Here is a 22,857-nt window from a genome sequence, read left to right on the forward strand (position 1 = left end):
AGTGGAGAGCCAGGTATGCAGTACTGAGACAGAACAATAGGGACAGGGCATCTGAATATTTTTTAAAGAAATTAACAATCACTTTTTGCTGAAATAGAGAGAAGATGGCTTTCTTCACCAGACCAAGGTTCAACATCCCACCTCTGCCGGCCGACGACGTGTGACCCTCCTGGATGCCATACTATCAGATATGAAGTATTGTTTTGTTTTTTTTAACCCAAACCCATGAAGTTATTAGAACAACCATGCAGTTATTACAGCAGCACAAAGAATAAAGTAAAGCTATTAACATGAAAGTTTCATCAGAAAGCTGCAGAGAGCTGTACATTAAGTGTGTGTGAGTGTGCGTGTGACCGAGAGCGCGCGTGCGTGTGTGCCTGCGTGCATGTGTGTGGTTTTACTAATGCACACGTACACTGACAGTCTGTGTAATTAATGACACCTTGGCTGATTTCCCCCTGAATGTTGAGAAGGGGAGCAGCTGTTTTATAAAAGAACAAATGATCTTTTTACTCCTGTATAATGTACTTCTGAAATCTCATCGTTCGTGCTTATGTAAGGCTGGAAGACGGGAACAAAGTCAGTTTAGACAAATTCACTGTACTGTAACTTATTTTATAGTACTTTTCCTTGAAGGAAATAAAAATGCTTCCTGCTTTTTGATGTATTTTATAAAACTTAAAACAAATAGCACTTACTGTAAGTGTTGGACGTACAGTAGAATGGAACTTTCGGCTGATTTTGTTTCTGTTACCTGATTCTTTAATGTTATTTACTTAAAAATGTCACTTTTTGATCCACTTTTATTACAGTTGTCATTGTCATTTGTGCTATTGTTATATTAAAATTATTAATATTAATTATTACTTGTACTTTTCAATATATAGATGACTATATGAAACACTGTTTTCAGTTTTTTTAATGGCGTCTGTAGGAACATCTGCAGTGTTACCTCTTTTGTAAAGATAAAACCATTAAACTGTAAAAGTGCATTTTGTTTGTGTTTTTTTTTCTTATAGTTATGAATGAGTTCTAATGGCTGAATATACTGATCTTTATAGCTGATTTTTCTCAGATTATGTTATTGGTGTATTATATATTATTGTCATTATTTGTGGGCAACAGAGGGCGCTGTCTTCACTGCTTGGGGCAAAGCAGCTGATTGTGCTCATCATGAGTTTGTTCTCTGACCATCAACACACCAGTATTTACAGATGGGTATGCTTCAATAAAAAAATGATCATTGTAATTCTTTAAACATATATACATATATATTTACAGTTTTAGTTAACAGTATTCTCAAAATAGAAGCAAAATAAAAGAGAAGCACTTTACCATGAGATACGAAGGTGCCCAAATATTGGTTATTTATACTTAATTATATACTACTATAATATACCACTTATACTAGTAATTATTTTTTGGATGACGTTTTACTCATAGCATATTTTTCACACTATAATGTGCACTGGATTATAAGGTGCATTATAAGACACTAGTAAGGAACAGGGATGTTGCCATTTTTCCTTAAAATTCAGCAGGTCTCACTGCTGGTTTGACATTTTCATACAATTATCTGAACTTTCTACTCCCTACATTTAAAAATAGCCTCTTTACTCCTATTTAATTTGAGCTAGTTTCCATTCTTGCTTCTCATTGTTAAAAAAAAAAAAAAAAAACCTACCTAGATAAATATCTCTATCCAGATAGAGAGAAACTGATTGTGGTTGGATGTAGAGAAGTATAAACATATACTATTGAGACTCCCTATTGGTTTATACATGAAACATCACACCTGTACTTCACGTCACGTATGTAGCCTAGTATAAAGATGATCTTAGGCAGAGACTCAAGAGAACTCCAGCAAAATGTCCAACTAAGCTTCTTTAATATATTTTAATATTTTAATATATTTGCCTATAGTGCATCCCAAATGTATCAACATTAACATTTTAATAGAACATTATAGTCATTATGGCTTTTACAAAGGCTCCTGTAGTGTGGCCTACGCTTTTGTTCCTAATGGCATTTTTTTTCTTTACATTAATTTTACTTTTCTACTTTTAAGTAGTTTTGAAACCAGAACTTTTACATATTTTGTCTTGAGTAAAAAGCTTGAGTTGATACTTCAACTTCTACAGAAGTATTTTAAACCTAAGTATCTAAACTTCTACCTGAATAGTGAATTTCAATACTTTTCACATCATTGCCCATCATATAAAGCAGGGAATCGCAACATGAGCGTGTACTGGGAGCTTTTGAACACAGCACTGGTTTGTGCGCTCTAAAAAGAAAATACAAAAGCCCGGATGATAAGGGGTGTTATTTTTTTTTGTATTAAAAAAAATTATAATCATAATACATTAATTTCATTTTTTTTTTCTAAACTAAATTTTTGTAATGAGACTGTAAACTAGTGCTGTAAAATAAAATGTTAAAGAAGTTTAATATTTATTAATGAAAAAAGCTAACTATAACTCTGACTAAAATGCAGTAACTCAGTAGTGAAATTCAGTAGTGTGTGTTCATCGTGGTTTACCTTATTGCTGAATATCAGCTGATCACCTACAGCAAAACACAATAGAGTAGTTATTTAGCTTGTCCATATAGCAGGATCAGTTCAGTAAAGATAGAGTTCAGATATCCTTCTCCTTAAAAGTGAGGTAATGTTCTGCTGTGCGGAAATAATGACGTGTGGTCATTTATGCTGCATTCCAGCAAGTCGTTTCTGAATTTAAAGTTCAGGCAGGAAAACTTCTGCTGTAATCGTTAATAATCTTTAAAAGTTGCTGAAGCATAAGGATGCAAAACTCACTCGTTGGGGAACTTTTCCACTGCACAGTTTGGCTGCTTTTCAAGAAAAACCACACATTAAAGTTAATAGTGAAGTTGCATGGGGTGTTCTCCCCGGAGAGACAGCACACTAAACTGTGACTCGCTTAAACGTCAGAGATCTGCATTCTGTGTTTCCATGAGCCCAAACTGCACTGAATTACTGGTATAAAACAGGACCACCAGAGCTTCTGTAATTGTAAAGTCTCTGTTTATGGCCTTACTGAGCTCCACTGAGACTAGAAAATCTCAGAAATTCTCACAGGCCTCTTATAACTTCAGTCATAGCTTTAGTTTTTAGTAAAAATGCCATAGAATGCTTTTACATTTATGGAGTATTTAACCCAAAACTAACCATGGTGATGTTTGTGTTACAAACTAGAGGTGGGCGGATCGATCCAAATATCGATAATATCGATAACAACGCTGGTATTGGTATTGAGCAATACTCGTGTAAAAATATCGATATTCAAGCTTTTTTCTCTGCCGCACGCACTGACTGCTTCGCACGAGATTCACCACAGTCTACTCTCTGGTCTCTTGCGTCACGTGGCTCAGCCTGGCCCCGCCCACTCAGCGCTCTCCATGAGTTGACACGAATCTACCTCAGGAGATTTGTGTTGAGTGGTATTTTTTTACACTCTGTTAATTTAAGAAAAAAACTGAAAGAACTGCACTGAAAGAAAGACAATTCCTTTTTTTTTTAGAAAAAGATGCCTAGAATTAGAAAAGATGTCTAGTGAGGGTAGAATTTTTATTTTATTTTTTTAAAGACATATATTTTCCTAATGTTAAGGCAAACTTTGTTTTGTTACTGTTCCATTGTTTCTAAACAAAAAATGTTGATTGTGATAAAGTATTTTGCTATCACTTACAATGTTTGGCAAAATTATATCCTGGATTTTTGGATCATTTGCATGTATAAAGCTTAAATATTAAAAAGTATCGGTATCAGTATCGATATCGGCAATACTGGCTCTGCATTTACTTGGTATTGGATCGATACCAAAATTCCCAGTATCGCCCACCTCTATTACAAACCCTTTAACAGATATATAAAAGTTCCTTACAGCAGAACTCTGTACTTCACTTTTACTCATGAAGTCTCTTAAGTGACACTCTGAACATCCTGAGAGCATCACTGCAGGACAGTGTGTGAATCTGTGTTCATTCATCTCACCTTATTTAAAGAATGTAGGTGAGCTAGAGGCTTAGTTATGGAGATAAAACTAAATTAGCTCATTTTAAAAAAGTATTATTTGCTTCTAAACATATATTCTAAGCATTTACCTTTCAAATGCTTTAATAAATGTTTTACATTCCATATAACTATTTCTGAGCTGAATCATATGCCCGAAATAAAAAAGTCATTTGTTGGAGACCCCTATTAAAACATAGTTATTATTCTGTGATGGTGGGCTCATGGAAAAAAAACTGCTCTGCTTTTATGGTCTCTGTTATTTACAGCACTGTGACGGCCCACAGCTTTATGACATAGACTTAAATATGAAACACAGACAGAAGTTTATTCCTCACTTAAAAAATTGCCTTTTTGCATTTAACCATTTTCCCTGTAGATTTTTCTTTAAAAAATCACCATAAAAATGACCGTAATTAACCGATTCTTGAAATTAATAATTTGAACAAAAAATCTAAAATAATACCTAAATTATCAGTTTTTTTTTACCTCTTGCAATTTTAACAAAACTAAACATAAAATCTTTTTTTGTTAAAAATGTTTAGAAAATACTGTTAAGCGGATAGATTATGGTCAAATACAGTTTATAATGCCAACAAAAAATAATTTTCTATCACACCTGCTGCCACAAGGTTATCATTTATTTATGGACATTTTCTGGCACCCCTGATCGCACAAACCCTTTAGGGGGGGGGGGTTTGGGATTTGTTTTAGTAGTAGTTTTAGTTCTACCAGGTGACTCCACAGGCAAGCGTGCAATCATTACAGCTTTAATTTTGATAGTATTAACAATGTAATAGATAACAATTAATGTAAGATAAGTCTTTGGAGTAGGCCCCGTAGTCAGCCCAGGTATACACCATCTGGTCCCTCGCAGATCCTGCCGTATGTAGGAGTCTGGGGCAGCCGGCGGGACTAAACTGGAGGCAGTGGGGAGGAAGGAGGGGAAAGGAAACAGCACCTGCAAGCAGAGAAGGGCGTGTAGGGGGGAGGTCTTATAAAGACAGGTGGAAGCTGGTGATTGGTTGAGATACAAGTGACGAGCACAGGAGTTTCCTGCTAGAATTAGCGCTGAAGATTATAGTTTTGTTAGATGTCATTTTATCTTCAAAAATACATTTAGGTGAAGATAGCTGAGTGTTTTGATGTAGGTGTAAGTTACTATCACCATCAGGGTCATTTTAGAGGCCCTGTATTAGAATTTTAATAAAGAAGTGAATCATAACAGTTTTGGGGTTTTGTTAGATTGCAGTAGAATTTTAGAACCAGAAAATAAGTGTATCAGGTTTACAGTTTGTCACGTCCACATACTGAACTATGCCAGTGACAATTTTCTGCTGTATAGCTGATTGAAGCAGACTGGGTGTGGAGTGTGGTGAATACCTGTTTGTTCAGGTCTTCTCTCCTCCAGTGAAAGATGCTTCACACACTGCACTGATGCACTGAGATTAACAGCAACGTCAGCACAAGCTGATGTACAGAGTCATCAATCTCTTGCTATACCTAACTCTCATTCTCTCTCTCTCTCTCTCTCTCTCTCTCTCTTGCGCTCTGCCTATTTCGCTCTCTTTCTCTCTCTCTGCCTCTTTTCTTCTCCTTCCCTCCCTCTCATATCTTTCTCATTCACTGTGCTGTAAAGATTTTCTGTAGTTTGTTCAATACTGAGTTCAGTAAATATCTTTTCCAGTAGAATGCTAATGAATTTTTGATCATATTTATACGATAGGCTGAGTAAACCTTATCAAAGATTTTACTGTATAATCACACTTTTATTAAGTTTTAATAATAAATCACCATATACACTATCATTAGTTTCACTGTAATAGGCACCAGGAGTACTTCCTTAGAATTGGAGTAAAATATATAGTAGTTTACTAAAAATCTTACAAAGAAATTTTTCTTTTATTGGGGCATGTGATTAATTTGGAACATGTTAAAACCCTTCATAGATGGCAGCAAGCGGATAACGCGCATGACCATTTAGGTACCGCTCATTCAGTCGGTACGTCCTGCTGCCTGAGTGGTGCGCATGCTTGAAATTCAGAAATCCTTACAGCCAAGCTGAGAAAAAAAAAATTCTGTCCAAACTACTTGCATGTTACTTTTCACATTTATTCTTTTATTTACATTTAAATATACAGAATAAAAAAATGCATCTTAAGAAGCACAAGTGCAATTATTCGCAGTTAATCACTAGATGTTGTTGGGATTGTTTGGATACATTTTTTTAATCGATTGACACCACTATTTTTTATGCATTAAGTCATATACCAATATGTTGAAACAATACATTGAAAGTTTGGCAAGGATAAGCACAATGCTATCAGGTTAGTCGCAATGCTAACAGCTGGTCTCAACAGAATTGGAGCCACGATCCCACCAGACACAGCAGCCAAAGCTTGCAAGTTTTTGGAGTGATTTAGCCACAATGCTAGCAGTCATATGCACTGCTGTAAAGCATGGCTGGAATAAATAAATGAAGTAAGATAGAAGTACAGAGCAGAACAGCACTGCAGCAGGGTAAAACCAGGGCAAGTGGCACCAGGACAGAACAGAAAGAACAGGGCATCTCAATACAAGGAAGGCAGGCACCGGCACCCAACCACGAATTGACTTGTACTGCCACTTTACTTACATGACATTTCTTACTGTACAGCACTGTACTTTAGCACAGTCAACAGCAACAGAGTGAATACGTCATAAAGCACAAACTGTGGTTGTAGAAGAAGCTTAGCTAAGAAGCTAAGGCACAGAGATAAAGCAGAGAGGGGGGGAAATACTGGAAACATTCCTGAACCCAGGAGATACCTGTTCACTTCTGAAGAATTAAGCACCATTCGTGGAACCCAGAGGTCTGCTTATAATCAAGCACTTTCCAAGAGTTATGTTTCATAAACTGTCTTTCTACTAGCTTCTACTAGAAGAAATGTGACCTCCCCCCCCTCTCTCTCTCTGCACCAGGCACCAGATGGATGAGAAGGTATAGGCATCTCTTTCTCTCTTAAACACTCCTGGTTATTATGTAATTGATGGTTATTGAAATGTAATTGATTTTTCAAGAATCTAGTATTTAAAGGAGAAATGGATTTGGGGTTTAGTGAAACATAACAAAGAGTACAAACTTTTGTCAAACAGCCCACCTCTGTTTACTCCCAGCATTCTGAAACACAGTGCTTATAGCCAATGTTTCCAATAGTCTTACTAAATCCCTCTGAATTAAATGTTATTCACTACATTTTTTTGGAAGCCAAGTTCAACATCACTATCCACAACCAGGCCTGATTACTTCCAGACCTGTAGAATCAATAAATTGCTTAACCCAAGAACATTAAAATAAGTAACACCATCACTAACGTTGGGTATACACTGTATGACAAGTTTTGGAACCTTTCTTTAATTTTAATTTAACATACAACATCACATAAAATAAAAAGTACCATAGATGACCCTATAAAAAAGCAGAAAAATTATTGGAAAATGATGTCCTAACAAAAAAACAATGCTGCTGGGAACGTGGTCTTTGGTCCACCCATTCCTGAGACATGTGAGCACCTGATTTAAACACACATCAGGTACATTACACTCATAAAATGTGCTACTTTCTATCACTAACGTCGGATGAAAATCACCCGAACACATGCCTCTTGAAAAAACATGGATAGGAGCAGGAAATCAACCATCACACTACATAACATTAACCATGGCATCAATAAGCGCCCTGAAGCGCCCAACCTTACCTCCCGGCCACTGCGCTCCTCCAGTGAACGTCACCTTGCTTTGCCAAACTTTCACACAAAGCAATCCAGACTGTTCTCATATAGAGTTCCCCAATGGTGGAACAAACTACCTTCCACTACCAGATCAGGAGAATCTCTCACTATCTTTAATAAACTCTCCTTCAAAGAGCACTAACTCTCTTAACACCTCTAACAAACTAACTACTTCTAACCTCTTTTCCTTCTTCCCCTCCTTCACTCCTCTATCCCATTATTTCCCTTTTACCTCCTTTAGACCCTATCTAAAGATGTTTTTACCTTTAACTTCTATTACTTTTGTACTTCACTATTGTAAGTTGCTTTGGACAAAAGCATCTGCCAAATGTAATTTTGCTAAGTGCGGACCACGCCTAAAGAAGTAGAGAAAGAAGAAGGAAAAAGAGGAGCGAACTCAGGGAAATGTGGGCTGAAGTTCTGAACTGCGTGCTGAAGAAGCATGCAGTTATATCCCCCACTTTTATTTAATAAGAAAAAAGGGGGTTGTTTGGGAGGAGGTGGGTTGCGAACTTTCGTCACAAGAGGTAGTTATTTAGGGCAGGTATTTATAGGGCGGTTGATTGATAGGGGGTGGAGTTAGAGCGTGGAGTGCGGGCGTGGTCCTTCTCCCAAACTTTTGTTATAACATAACATCATGTAAAAGCTACCCAAAATCCTATGCAACTCAGACAGCAGCAACACAATAATAATCACATGAAAAATTGTGCCGGTGAAAATCACCCAGCATTAGCGTTCTAGGGTTAAATTAACACATGTAATTCTTTGAACTGATGAGACAAAAGTAAAAGTTTTTGGAAGGTTTGTGTCCCGTTACATCTGGCATCAAACTAACACAATTTCAGAAAAAGAACATCATACTAAAATTCAAACATGGTGGTGGTAGTGTGATGGTCTGGGGCTGCTTTGCTACTTTAGGGCCTGGACAACTTGCTGTAATTGATTGATTGATTGAACCGTGACTTCTGCTCTCTATTGGAAAATCCTGAAAGGGAATGGCCGGCCATCCGTTTGCGATCTTAAGCTCAGGTGTACTTGGGTTCTGCAGCAGGACAATGATCCGCAGCACATCAGCAAGACCTTCTCTGAATAGCTCAAAAAACAAAAAGGTTTTTGAGTGGCCTAGTCAAAGTCAGACAGGACGTTTATGCTTAAAAAACAAAAAAGTGTGGACATGTGAAAGACTCAACTTTTGATTGCATTTCAATTCAATTCAACTGTATTTCTATAGCGATTTTTACAACAAAAGATGTCACAAAGCAGTTTTACAGAGAAAAACAGATCCACGCTTCTTATGAGCAGCCCCACAGGGATGCCAAATATTGTGATGACAACAGTAGCAAGGAAAAACTCCCTTATATTAAAAGGAAGAAACTTTAGCAGGAACCAAGATTCAAGTTGTTGCCAAGAGTGGCACAACCAAGTTACTAGGTTTGAGGGCAAATACATTTTTACACAGGGTCAGGTAGGTTTGAATTGTTTTACCCCTTAGTAAATGAAATTATAACCATGATTTTTAAATGTACTTTGCTATAATGAACCCCGCCTACACGATGCGGGGAGGGGAACTGTGATGATGTTGCTTGGGGTACAGTTCAGAACAGCTTGAGACGGTTCTCAAGCCAGGTCCCCCCCCGCAGCTTGGAGTAATGAAGATGAGTGATGAAGATGAGAGTGAAGATGAGAGTGAAGATTAGGGTGGTGATGGGGTGGAGGTGGGTGCGAGGTCGAAAGTCGCGTAGGTGAGTACCTGGAAGGTATATATATATAGGACCAGGGGGAGGAGCACGGGAAATTGAGGCGTGGTTCATATCCCAAAATTTTGTTAATTCTTAACAACACTTATTTTATAGTTTCACAGCACTGTAGATCCCCTTATAGTTTAAAGCTAATGAAGCAGTACTTTGGCTGGTTGACTACATTTAACAAATGGGGAAAATTCAGCAGTTTTTTTTTTTTTAAATGCAATCAGCCTGACTGTAATTTTATGTCCTGATACAGATCATCACTTTTACACTGTGTTTGTTGTGATGATGCACTGCACAGGTGCGTTTTGAATATGAATCACTTGCTGTGTGGAACAAAGCGCTACTGTCATCTCGTCTTCAATATTCAGTACACTAATCCTCCCCCATCCAACCCTCCACCTGTCTCTACCCCAACCCATCCAGAGAGCCTCCATCCATCTGGAAAATGGCCACCTTTCCTTCCCACACAAACATCATCCTGCCAGACAACTCACCTCCCAGGAAATAGCTCCACAGTATCACAACAATCGTAAAAATAAACGCCCGTATCTGATTTAATTTATCTTACGAGGTCAGGCTGGAGTCATCTGGAAGTGATTGGAGACCCGGTAGGCTATCCAGTGCAGGCATGCGGCAGGAGGAGAGGAAAGAAAAGAAGAAGTGGGGGAGAGGAACTGCTTTTACTCATCTGGGAGGATAGTTCTAGATAGTTCTGGAGCAGATGTTGAATGGATGGATGCCTGGAATGTGAGTATTAGTGTAATTTTACCTGTCTGTAAATAAATATGGTCGGTCTCTTGCGCATTATCAACTGGTCAAATTTTTAAACAATCAGTTTGATATAATTTAAACTTTGGATTCAATTTTGGGTTTAAGTTAGAATAATTTGGAGGTTAATTAGTAAAATATGTTGTAATTAGGGATGCAAATGATTAATCGACTTTAGATTAATTGTCGATCAAGAGGTTGCTCGAACAAAATGTATTACTCGCGATTAATCGCTAGAGGGCGCTACTGTAGTAACTTGAACAGAGCGTGAGAACGAGAGGTGAACACGACTCGCGAGAGACCAGGGTTGAAAACAAAATGAAGCGGGCGAAAATAAGTGCGGTGTGGGACCATTTCAACATTGTTAATTTAGGCAAAGAAGTCAAATGTTCTCTGTGTAATGCGGTATTGAAATACAACAGTTCCACTAGCTCACTCAGTTATCATTTGAACGCCGTCACAGTTTCACTGAGAGCGCGAGCGTGTGATGAGAGAAGGGCAGAGGACATTACAGAGAGGATATGCAGCATGATCAAGAGAGATTTGATGCCAATCTAGACAGTTGACGGTACAGGGTTTCAGGATCTCATTGCATTGAGGATTGTTGAGGATTTCCTAATTAATAGCCTAGATGCAGTTTCTTCATAATCTATAGGCTCAATAATAATCTGTTTGGCTCTCTATTTAATTTCTTCTATTCTTTTTTTTTTTTTTTATATGTCTAATGGTACAAAAACGCAAAAACTGAGCCAGTCCTTAATTTATTTCTTTTTTTAAATTAAAGAATGTATTTTCTTATACCATAAAAAGTCTGCTTTCTTTTCCTAATGCATAATTACTTGAGGAATATATAATATAATATAATACAATATAATTATCATAATATAATATATACTTTTTGAGCTCAGTGTTTTAACTATTTAGCTGGTATTTTTAAAGGCCCTATTGAAACACTAAAATTCAGGTAAAAACGCCGCTTATCAATTAATCGAAAGTCGATCGATAAGATCAATCAACTAATGATTAACGAATTAATCGATAATTTGCATCCCTAGTTGTAATTAATGTTTTTTTTATTGTATAAACAGTAAGTTGAATGTGATTTAAAAGCAAAGCAAGTAAAGTATCCAACTTTTTTGTATTTCTGCAAATATTTTATTATATCTTTTCAACACTATACAGTAGAAATGAAACTTAGATATAACTTATAGTAGTCAGTGTACAGCTTATATATGTATAGCTGTATAGATTTACTGTCTTCTGAAAATAGCTCACCACTGCCGGCATAGAGAAGTTATTACAACACATATTCAACCTGTCCACATTCAGCTCATAGCAGAGGCGTTGCCTGGCCTGGGCTTCCGGGGCTTTAGCCCCGAATAATTTTCCGGCAGCCCCGAATCGTTTCACTCAGCTCAGCTGTATTATTAATGAGGAGACAGGCCACTGGCCGTGTGTGAATGGGAAATCTCTAAACGAGCCAGTTCAAGGATGAAGTTCCGCCTTTCAGGAGAAACAGCCAATCAGCTCGCTGGTTTTGCGGAGCGCGGTGGGCTAGTAGGGAAGCCCCCGCCTCGCTGGGAAGGTTTTTGAGGGTTTTTGAGTTCTTGCAGGATCGCAGCGCTTATGTTAAAATATATCTGGATATACTGTGATTTTTCTAAAAGAAAGGTATCTAACCATGTAAACGGTTGTGCCACCCTTTCATTTTCAAATTGTTTTTATCAAAAATAAAGCTAACATTAATTTAGCTGACACGTTAGCTAAAAGCTGGATGTTGTGGATAGCCAGAATTTAGTACTATACTTAGTTTAAATGAGTTTTTAACCCATATATATATAATTAACTGGGCTGAGCCCCAGATCTTTACATACCCAGGCAAAGCCCCTGGCTCAAAGTATTAATATTTTGTGTAATCACCATTATTATCTAGCCCTGCCTTAACTTTCTAGGGTAAGGAATTCACAGGAGCTTTACAGGTTGCCATTGGAACCCTCTTTCACTAATCCATAATGAGTTCACAGAGGTGGCAGATGTTAGCCACTCTGTGCCCCTCCACCATGTGCTCAAGGATACCACAGATGCTCAACTGGGTTTAGCCATAGACATCATCTATGGGTTTAGCTACAAGTGCTGGGAATAAAAAGTCAAATAAAAAGTCCCCTCAAGCAAATACAATAGGTTCCCCACTGTATGAAGACATGGATGGTACCCACTAAAGCAAGCAGCAACAGGTGAGTATTAATTCTTATTTTAGCTAATATTTCCCACGCCCTTAAACTGGAATATATTGGTTCAATACGGGACACAATATTTCTTTGACAAATAAAGGATGTTCTGTATCTTACAGGATGGTTGCCCAGGGCAGAGAATGGGAGGAGTAAGGATGTGGATCAATCTCCCAAAATTATGTTCATAACTCCACTATACTTATATTCTAATTAAATTTTTTCCCTGCAGGTTTCACTCTCCTTCTGTTGGTGGTTAAACTTTACGTCCTGAGACTCAACTGCAACTCAATTTTTTAAGACGTTGACACTTTGGCCTCACAGATATAACATAGACATGCGCAGATACTTAACATAAAGTTGGGACACGTCACACGTGGGACATGCATGATAAAATCCAAACAGAGCAGCAAGATACAACAAACCAGAAAGAACAGGCAAAAAGGTCAAACACAGAATAATACAAAATAGAAACAGAAGGGCAAGGTAAAAGAGTACAAGAGGAAAAGAGGGAAAAAAAATTCTAAACTTTCTGTTCAAAGACAAAGTTTACTTTTTATACTTGTTAGGTCCTATTTATTCCATATCGCTATAAGAAATAATGCTGCACACCAAGCAAAAGTCTGGGTCTCAGTTGATAAATTAATTAAGATTATTTTAACCAACATGTTAAATTAAGAGAGGGAGGGTGAATTTTATACCAAAGTTCTCACAGATTTCACAGTGATTTCACTGCATCAGCTCTGGTCAGCAGTGACTGCAGCTTTATCTGCTGTTGTTTTCTTGTGTTGGTTTGGGAACTATGCATCTGGGTCAAAGGCCAGATTGTGGCAAGAACAAAAAACAGATTCTCTTCTCAGAAATCCCAAGGAATTCAGTCTCAGGAGCATTGTGGTGAAGCTACTGAAGCTACTGAGTGTGCAGGAAGTGTGTCTGTGTGGTCTGGGATCAATAGATATTCTCCCAGTGAGGAATGGTAAAGTACTCACTAATCTCCTCTTTCACTGGAGCACCACAATCGGAAGCTCTCAGTAGCGTTCACTGTGATATAGGAAGGTTTAGTTCTGATTGGGATTTGGGGACGGAATGGTAAAACATAAAGAGAAAGCTACAGTGTTTGTTCTTTCTGGAAAACTCTTCCTCCTCCTCTCTCTGGGAGAGCGAGTGTTTTCATTTAGGCGCTGCCTCTGTTCACCGGTAGCACATTTATGGGCCTCTGAGAGCAGCATTAGTGAAGACAAGTCACTTCCCTTTCCAGCCTTACAGATTAAACGTCCCCTGAGGCAGCACTCAGTGCACCACTCAGTTAGAGCCTATTCATCTCCACACTCTCAAAAGTGCCTAAATAACCTACCTACCAAAAGTTTTTTTTCTCCATTTCATTCCATTTTAATGAGGTGAGGAAAATATGCATAAAATAGAAATGTAAAAAACATAGGTGTGAAGTAATGAAGTACAAATACTTTGTTAACTTACTTAAGTAGAAATGGTTGCCTTTACTTTACTGAAGTAATTATTTATTTTTTAGTTGACTGTACGTCTATTCCTTATATTTTTTCACACTTATCTACTTTCTACCTATTATATTTAAAAAATAGCCTCATTACTCTTATTTCATTTCAGCTTGTTTTCATTATGGCTTCTCATCATTAATAAAAAACCCTATCCAAAATGTCCCAACTATGCTTATGTAATATATTGGCTTTGTATTAAAATGCATTTATTTTCAATGTGTATATATGAAGCAGAAACAGGAAGCCCAGTGCATCCTAATTTTTACACCATTAACATTTTAATATAATGTTATATTTATTATAGCTTTTAGACTTTTTTGAGAGGTGGGTTGGTGTGGCCTAGGCTTTTGTTGTTTTGAAACCAGTACTTTTATATTTTCACTTAAGTAAAAAGCTTGAGTTGATACTTCAACTTCTACAGGAGTATTTCAAAGGCTGTGTTCAGACTGCATATCTAGATCGAATCCAGGTTTATTTTTAATAGTCTAGACAGTCAAAAAAACTGATTTAAAATAATGTGATTATTCTGACAAAGGTTAGATACTTATGCCAACCTTATTATCACAGCAACCCACACAAATACATTTGTGATGTCCAGACAGGTAAATCCAATCTGATCAGTTGCATATAACAGTGAGAACAATTGCCATCTCAACAGATCTGATTTCAGAAACAAATCTGATTTGTCTGCAGTCTGAACACAGCCAGAATGGAATGTCTGCATAGGGTGACCATTTTTTTTTTAAACTTTGAACTTTGAACTGTACATACTAACTTTAAAATCATGCTGCTATATAATAAAACATGAATATTTTAAACTAACTTACGAGCATACTGCATATATTCGTTTATTTACAGTTGTGAAATATCATACAGTTTCAGAGTTTTTGACTTCAGAAGTAGGTCACACAGACAAGCTGTTGACAAACAACTGCAGTCCTGTCAATCTTCCAAAAAGCGTCATCCCATAATTCCTCCCTGTCCCTTCAGCCCATCTCATTTATTTTTATTTGCACTGAAATTCAGGTCAAGAATCTGACACACATGCTCAGAGATGATCCAGAGATGGACTTTGATCTGAGCAGGGTGTCTGATGAGCACAGGCTCAGGGCTTGAGCTCTCTGGTCTGCAGTATGAGTGCATGCTGGGTAACACACTGTGGTCAGTGCGGCACCGGACTGGTCATTAGCACTACAGGCACAAAGCTCACTTGTCCCTGGCTAATTGAATGTAAACAGTGCTGAACAGAGGCCATTCACACTGAACCCAGCAACCCACCAAAATGAACCTGTGGAAGATTTGAAGAGGAATTTTATGTTATTTCATTTTGCTTGCCTGAATGTTCACATGAAGTCCTTAATTTTCAAAAACGTTGGGATGCTCTGTTAAGTGTAAATAAAACAATTCTTGTTCACAACAGAACATAAAATACATATCAGATTTTGAAAGTGAGACATTTTATAATTTCATGAAAAATATGAACTAAAATAATATATGCGAACAATTGTGTGAAATGGCTACAGGAATCCAATTTCCAAACACTGGGTAGAGTTTCTGCCCCAGACGCAAGGCTCAAGTGGGTTGCCAGATTGAGACACAAAGTGTCAACCAACGACAAGTTTTACTCTGTAGCTGATCAGTAAATATACATGATTGCAATCTCTACTACGCTATTGCTGGTGATAAATTACCTGGTTATGGTCAGCAACCTTAATGAAGCTCAGTGATTACCTATTCATTAGACAAATAGCCAGCTCACCCATTTTCATGGCTGCAGCACATTCTTTATGTGCTCTTGTCTATACCTGGCAACCCTGAATGTGGAAATAGGACTGGGAAATGGTGGAAATCACAGCCCACACAGATTTATGTGGCGTACTGCACAGTTCAAATAAGAAAATACTGTCTAAAGCTCTGGTGACAAGAGCTGTCAGTGCTTAAACTCAGCATGTTTCCTTTATATCTCATGATACATTCTAATTATGTTATGAATTACTACATTAAATATTATTCTAATGGTTCTTTAACACTTCTGCAGTAGAAGCAATCTGCAGTTAACTCACATGACTGGTTATAAAAAGAGCATTTTAAAAAGCAAAGTCTCTCAGAAGCTAAGAACTGCATCTAATAATAAAAAAAATCTCTTCATCAACAGTAAATAATATCATAAAAAGATTAAGAGAGTCTAGAGACATCCCTGTGTGCAAAGAACAAAGAACGTTTATCAGTATTTGATGCTGGTGATCTTCAGGCCCTCAGGTGGCACTGCAAGAATTGATTGTACAGGAAATCATTGCATGGGTTCAGAAACACCTCCATAAATCATTGTCTGTAAACAAAGTTTTAGTGCTGTAATCCACAAATGCAAGTTAAAGCAAAAACGCAGACTGCTGAGGAATCGCATTCCATCTAACTTTAAGGACTGGACGTTCTCACAGTGGGTAATATAGAGCAGATCTGTACATGTGCACCGTGTACTGGTACATTTCTGCTATCCATTAAAGGCTCCTCTACAAGTCCCAGTGGACCTTTATGGCTTTATGCTTTATGTCTCTATCTAATTGCATCACTGTGTGGGAACTGCGTGGCCTATCTCTGCCCCTTTGTTCTATTTCTCCTCCATCCCACTGAGCTGGGCATCCCAGGAGGAAAACACTCCACTCTGGCAACCCACACCATCGCAACCGGCTTCAATCAGATTGACTCGATTCACAGCTCATTTGTTTACTAAGCTGTAAACCCGGTAGCCTTTACGCATTCCTGGCCCACGCATATACAGCACACACACACACACACACACACACACACATTCACAGTCAGGGGTGATACACTTACACAAATACACATCTCAGCTTAACTGATTCAGCTGCCTTATATAATTAAAGTTGAAATGTTGTATATGTCTGTTTTCATATTTACATACAGTGGCTTGCAAAAGTATTCATACCCCTTGAACTTTTTCACATTTTGTCACCTTACAAACAAAAGTGCTTTGTTTATTACTTCGAAAATATCTATAGCTTTTTTGTAGAGACTGATACCAAAAGATGATCAAGAGATCAAGCTTTGATAATGTTCAGATCCTTAATAGAAATGTCATTTTTTTAGTTTAAAACCTCTTTCAAAAGATGAGTCTTCAGTCAGTATTTGAAGACCACAAGTGATACCCAGTGGAAGTTCGTTCCACCACCTTGTTGCACGACAGAGTCAGGATGTTTGTTTTCTGGGAGTTTTGAGGGATGGTGGGTAGAACTGAGCTGTACTGGAAGCTCTAAGAGCTCTTGATATAGATCTGGATTTTACCATTGCCATCAACTATAAAGTAGCTGGTCTGTTGTTGACTTTATAGGGTTTTGAATCTGATGCAGGCAGCAACAGGAAGCCATTGGAGGGAGCACAGGAACGGAGTCACTTGACTGAACTTTGGAAGATTGAAGACGAATGTATTTTACGGATATTTTAGGTGACAGGTCAACACAAAGTAGCACATAATTGTCAAGTGGGAAGAAATTAATACATGGTTTGCATACATCACTGCAACGTCACTTGTGTCAACATTTTAATAACATTAGTATTTGTCTAGCTGGGAACTTTATGTGATAAACTTTATAATAACATTGTAATGCATATTGTGTGGCGTTATTATGTCATCCATTTTCAGAATACTCCTAGAACATTATTACTGTAACATTATAGACTAACCTTAATTTAACCTTTTGGAAGTGTTGCTAAACGTTCTTATAATGTTTTTTGTTAGCTGGGGATGAACAAAATGTACAAATTATAGTCAAACCCTAGTTGAGGCCAAACTAACTACTCTGCACATGCTCAGTTTGACTCTTTAGTTGAACAGGGTCTACGCAGCAATTCTGCAGGGGTATTCCCCTCATGTTGGTCACACTATTTACATATTGTGCGTGTCCTCCCATCTCTCACTCACCATCAGTGTGTAGTCATTCCCCACAGGCTGCTGCTGCCTTTTCTTGAGACTGAAATACTGCATGTGTTATATAGTATATAGTATATAGTGTATACAGACTATATGCTGTCCAGCTGGTCACATTTGTATTACCACAAGCTTATATGACTGACATTAAGACATATATATGTAGTTGTCATAAATTCCCAGTTCCTAAGTTAAACTAAAAAAAATAGTGTTAATGCTCATTATGTGAGTTTGATTTGTGTAAAATGTGATTGACACAAGTTAATTGGTTTAGTTGATCTGAAAGGATGGTCAGCAGAACTTAAAAAACATTTCACATTTTTTTGCTTCAAAACTTTTGTTGTACTCAAATCTAAAAGAAAATCGAGTGTAGTAAGTTGCCTTGATTTTTTTGAGTTTTCTCTACTTTTTCATTTTTACAGTGTAGAGAGCACAGTAAGTGAACAATGAGGTGTTTAAAAACTCCAGCAGCACCGCTGCATCTGATCCGCATATACCCGCACAACACACTTTAACGCTAACACAAACACCACCACCATTCTAATCAGAATCACTGGAATACTGAGAAGAATGAACCACCACCAAAATAATAGCTGCTCTGTGGTGGTCCTGAAGATCCATTGAAGGACAGAGTGATGATGAATTATGCAGAGGGTTTAGATCATATGTGCAATTTGCAGTGGAAAGCAGTAAATCAATAAAAATAAACTATTCCCAGCTCTCAGTTTATCAGTTTCATTTCTTCTCTTACAAAACTCTTCACATGCGTCTGAGGTTTCACAGTTATCATCATGATTCTGACAGTAATAAAATCATTTTCCAAGTGGCTTTGTGGTAATAACTGAAAGTATGTTTGGATGGTTACAGAAATGAGATTCATGCAATCGAGGCCTCTCAGAGTCAAAACACAGCAACTGCCAAACCCTGCACACACACACACAAACACACGTGCCCACGAAAGAATGAAGAATGAACGACATGTTTCAGCCATCGTGGTTGGGACTGGGGCATTTTGGCTGGGGATTTAGAGTTTGAGGTCAAGCCACAGTAAGGGAGAGGCTCGTAGAGTTATACTCGTATCTAAGGAAACACAGGATGTGCAGGACACTTCCAGATCTGTTCTTGCTATTCTGTTATTCCAGTATATATAGTCTTTTTTGTATTATTCTGGAGCATATCATATAACACTGCTTAATATCAGTGCATATCATGTTTTTTCTGACATATTTACACTTCATCCCTTTAAGTCAATGTCCATGCGTTTTTTGTAAAAAAAAAATGTGTAACTGAATTGAGCATGCTAAAGAGTACTTTTAAAACATGCAGTGTGGTGCAGACTCTTAATTTGGTGATTTTAATGAAGACACTTTTATTTGCGCTCTCTTTTAGCTAAACTGCTCTCTTGCGTTCTAATTCTGTCTTTCTTTGGTGGCATAAATGCATAAATAAGAAGTTGAAGACTGTGTTTGCTGTTCTGAGATTTCAATGATCATAGTAGCTCTTGTATCAGCAGCATTAGCAGCATCAGGTACATTTACATTTACATTTATGACATTTAGTTGATGCTTTTATCCGGAGCAACTTGTAAGGTTATTTCTATTATATAGTTGGGCCAATGTAGTGATAGGAGTCTTGCCCATGGACTCTTATTGGTGTAGAGCAGTATAGTCACCCAGATCAGGAATTTAACCCCAGTCTCCCACATGATGTGGTAGCTCACTGGCATGAAGTGGTGTTATTCACAGTGCTACATTAACCACATAACTCAGGTAATTTAGGTAACCAGCACAATAGAGGTCTGGCACGGGACTGCTTTTTTAAACCCACTCCTGCCAGTTCACTTGTTTTAGTCCTGCCAAATTTTTTTTTAAATCCTGCGCACACCTGCCACATACACATTTCTGCAGCTCCGCAGGCCGCAGCCTTACATGAATTTAGTTAATTAAATTTGGTGCTTGAAATTTACTTTTGTATTTTGTATTCATTGAAACAGCAATATAGTGCTGGAAAGTGCTGTCCCATTTCTTACTAAAGTTTAAAAAAACTGCCATTAGGTGAATTGGAAATGCTACATTTGTAAGATAGGCGTGTGTGTCTGTTGGCCCATCCTCCGATTTGATATTTATTAGTAATATCTTGAGTTTTTTTTGTTGCTCGCATTGGCTATTAATTTAAAACTGCTTGTTTTTTTCTTTGCAGATTTTCTTTGAGTTCAAGTCATGCATCTGTTATACTCATGAAGTTTGTTTTAGAATTACATTTCTTTGAGTTATTCTTAATGATGAGTGCATTGATCAAGATTTAAGCATTAACTGCAGCCAGATCAAGAATCATGTAGTAGAGGTGGATTTAGGCCTGTGCTGTCTTTTTTGGATGAGTTTGAGTGGAGTTTGTCATCCAGAAATGATCATTCAACATCAATACCTAACCTCAGCAATGCAATCAAATCCCTACAGCAGTGCACAGTAATGTCAATGTAGCTAAGAATATTCCACTGAAACTGAAGCAAAATATTATACATAACCAAGAGCTCATATTCACATGTAAATTGAAAGTTCATTTTAAGCAGTTTTAGGGTTTTAGCATTTAAAGGTTATAAAACATACCTCCATAATCCACAGCGCTGCAAAAGAAGCCCTGCACTCACTGCACTGACTAAACATATGATATCAATAAGCGTCCTCTGGTTAATGAGCAGCAGGCCTTAGCCTTATCTTACTTCTTTTAGTTGGTACCATTTGGTTCTAAAACTGCAACAGCTGTGTCGTGTTACTTTAAAACGCTGTGTTTCACAAGGCTGTTTATGGGAGTTCTGACACAGGGAGGCTTCTGCAGAAGAGAGGAGATCCAGCTGCGTAAACACGCCTGTCTGTGCTGGTGTGGATGGGCCTGGAGAAGGGGGCACGGGAGCTTTATGGGGGGCTGGGGGCTGGGAGATTAATCTTAGAGGATTTTTTTGACTGAAAGGAATATATGAAGCAGTATGATGTGGATCACTCAAAACAACTCATGAGATAAAGGCAATAATGATTTGAAAATTGTTCATTTTCAAAGTAGAGTCATAAAAAGATAGAAAATAAGTCTTACCTTAAAAAAATGTAATACACCATACACTCATCTGAGTAACTAATTCCTCACTAGTTCTATTGCAGCATATGAAGCTTTTAGTTTCTTTTTCACGTTTCCCTTCCACCTTAAAACACATCTCCATTCCACCTTAACAGGTCCCTGCATTAAAACTAATTTTCTCTACATTAAAACACAGTTCACGTTTTAGACTGTAGTAGATGATAACGTGTTTTAAGTGTTTTACACATTTCTGCTTAGGGTGTGCAGAAATCACAAACAGTCCATATAAAACAGAACGTGGATTCCTATTTGAATGTTCTATTTAAGCAATGGAACACGAGAGGGAGTGTGTTATCACGAATAACATCACGGCTGTGATTCGGTCGCGGGCACGAGACGAAGGCGAGTGCCGTAGATCATCACAGCCATGATGTTATTCGTGATAACACACAACCTTGAGTGTTCTATTGCTTTTATACAACAGTTTCTTTTTTTACAAAATGAATAAAGAAAGTAAATCAAAGAACTTTAAGAAATTCAGAATGAATTTGTTTTAATATGGACTGTGCCTTCCACTAAAAAGTAGTTCCACAACAACTGTAACAGAACTGAAACTTAACTACAAAACGGTGTATGGTTCATACAGACTAGCACCACGAAAGTTAGCTTGAAAGCAAAATTGGGAATAAGCGAAGATGGTAATGTTAGGAGTGTGAAATAACGCTAATACTCTCTCCTCTCCTGCTCTGTGGAGTCGTCCTCAGGTAAATGCTGCGCATTTTTTGAGCATTTCTGTTTGTTTTGCTGGGTGGTGTTGGTTAGCTTGGACTGTGGGTAGGTGACCGGAGTCAAGCTATCCGTGCTTCGGAAATTCCCAGTCAGCGTAGCTTGCTTTAGCTCAGCATTAACTTAGTTTAGCCTAGCCTGGCTGGTTACGTTATCGTTCTGGCTGTCAGACGGCATTAGCCGAGCAATATTCCTTCCCTTTTTTCCACAAAGACGAGTCAGCGCTGCAGGCAAGTGTGCCGCGGCTGAGCGCTAGCCTGTGCTAAGCTAACGCTGCTGTTGGTGCCGGTGGAGGCAATGATTCAAAACTGTACTGTGTGTATACGTCGTTACTCGGCAACGCGTCGGTGGAGTGATACAAGTTTAGTGTGAGAAGGCCGTGATGTTATCACGAATATCATCACGGCTAGAACACTTCTCAACCAATCAGATTGTGAGGTCGGAACTAACTGTTGTATAATCCACTTTAAAAGTGCCTGAAATAGTATCTACAGCCTGAAGCCTGTGTGCCGCCACAGCAGCATATAAGGCGGAATGGTAAATTAGCAGCATTTAAGGTGGGATAGCAAAGTCATGTGAGTTATTTATGTCAGGAAAAGTGTGTTTAAAGTGCATATTTAAGAAAGATAAGTAGATAGCGCTACTTACATGTAATGCTGTAGCTTGAGCTGCGCGCGTGACTTAACTGACCAATAATGAGTCAGCAGGAGGTAAACAGAGGAATGATTATTAACATGGAATGGTATGATCCACTTTAGGGGGGGTTGAATCACAATACAGAACTACAAAGTGTTCCTATATCCTCAGTCAAGCTGATAAGGTGATAAGAGTGTAGGACAATGAGTGAAAAGAAATAAGGGAATTTGTCATATTATAAAGACAATCCATTTTTTTAATAAGTTAAAGAAACCATTCATAGTAATGTCAGGCAGTATACTGAATCACAATATTCTTCCAGGCATAGACACTGCATTGTTTTTGTAGTATTTAACATTATG

General features: G+C 37.9%; 2 protein-coding genes across 5 annotated transcripts in view; one reads left to right on the forward strand and one right to left on the reverse strand.

Moving 5' to 3' along the window:
• Nucleotides 1-992, forward strand: part of wwc3 (WWC family member 3) — a 78,001-nt gene extending 77,009 nt beyond the window's left edge. For all 4 annotated transcript variants that reach the window (XM_049479771.1, XM_049479773.1, XM_049479774.1 and 1 more), the window contains exon 23: nucleotides 98-992. In XM_049479771.1, coding sequence (XP_049335728.1) covers nucleotides 98-164 — 67 coding nt within the window. In that variant the 3' untranslated portion in view covers nucleotides 165-992. The remainder of the gene's footprint in view (nucleotides 1-97) is intronic.
• Nucleotides 1-22,857, reverse strand: part of lurap1 (leucine rich adaptor protein 1) — a 230,770-nt gene that overhangs the window by 170,765 nt on the left and 37,148 nt on the right. The window lies entirely within an intron of this gene.

The sequence above is a fragment of the Astyanax mexicanus genome, chromosome 5 (assembly GCF_023375975.1).
Source record: "Astyanax mexicanus isolate ESR-SI-001 chromosome 5, AstMex3_surface, whole genome shotgun sequence".
Taxonomy (NCBI): Eukaryota; Metazoa; Chordata; class Actinopteri; order Characiformes; family Acestrorhamphidae; genus Astyanax; species Astyanax mexicanus.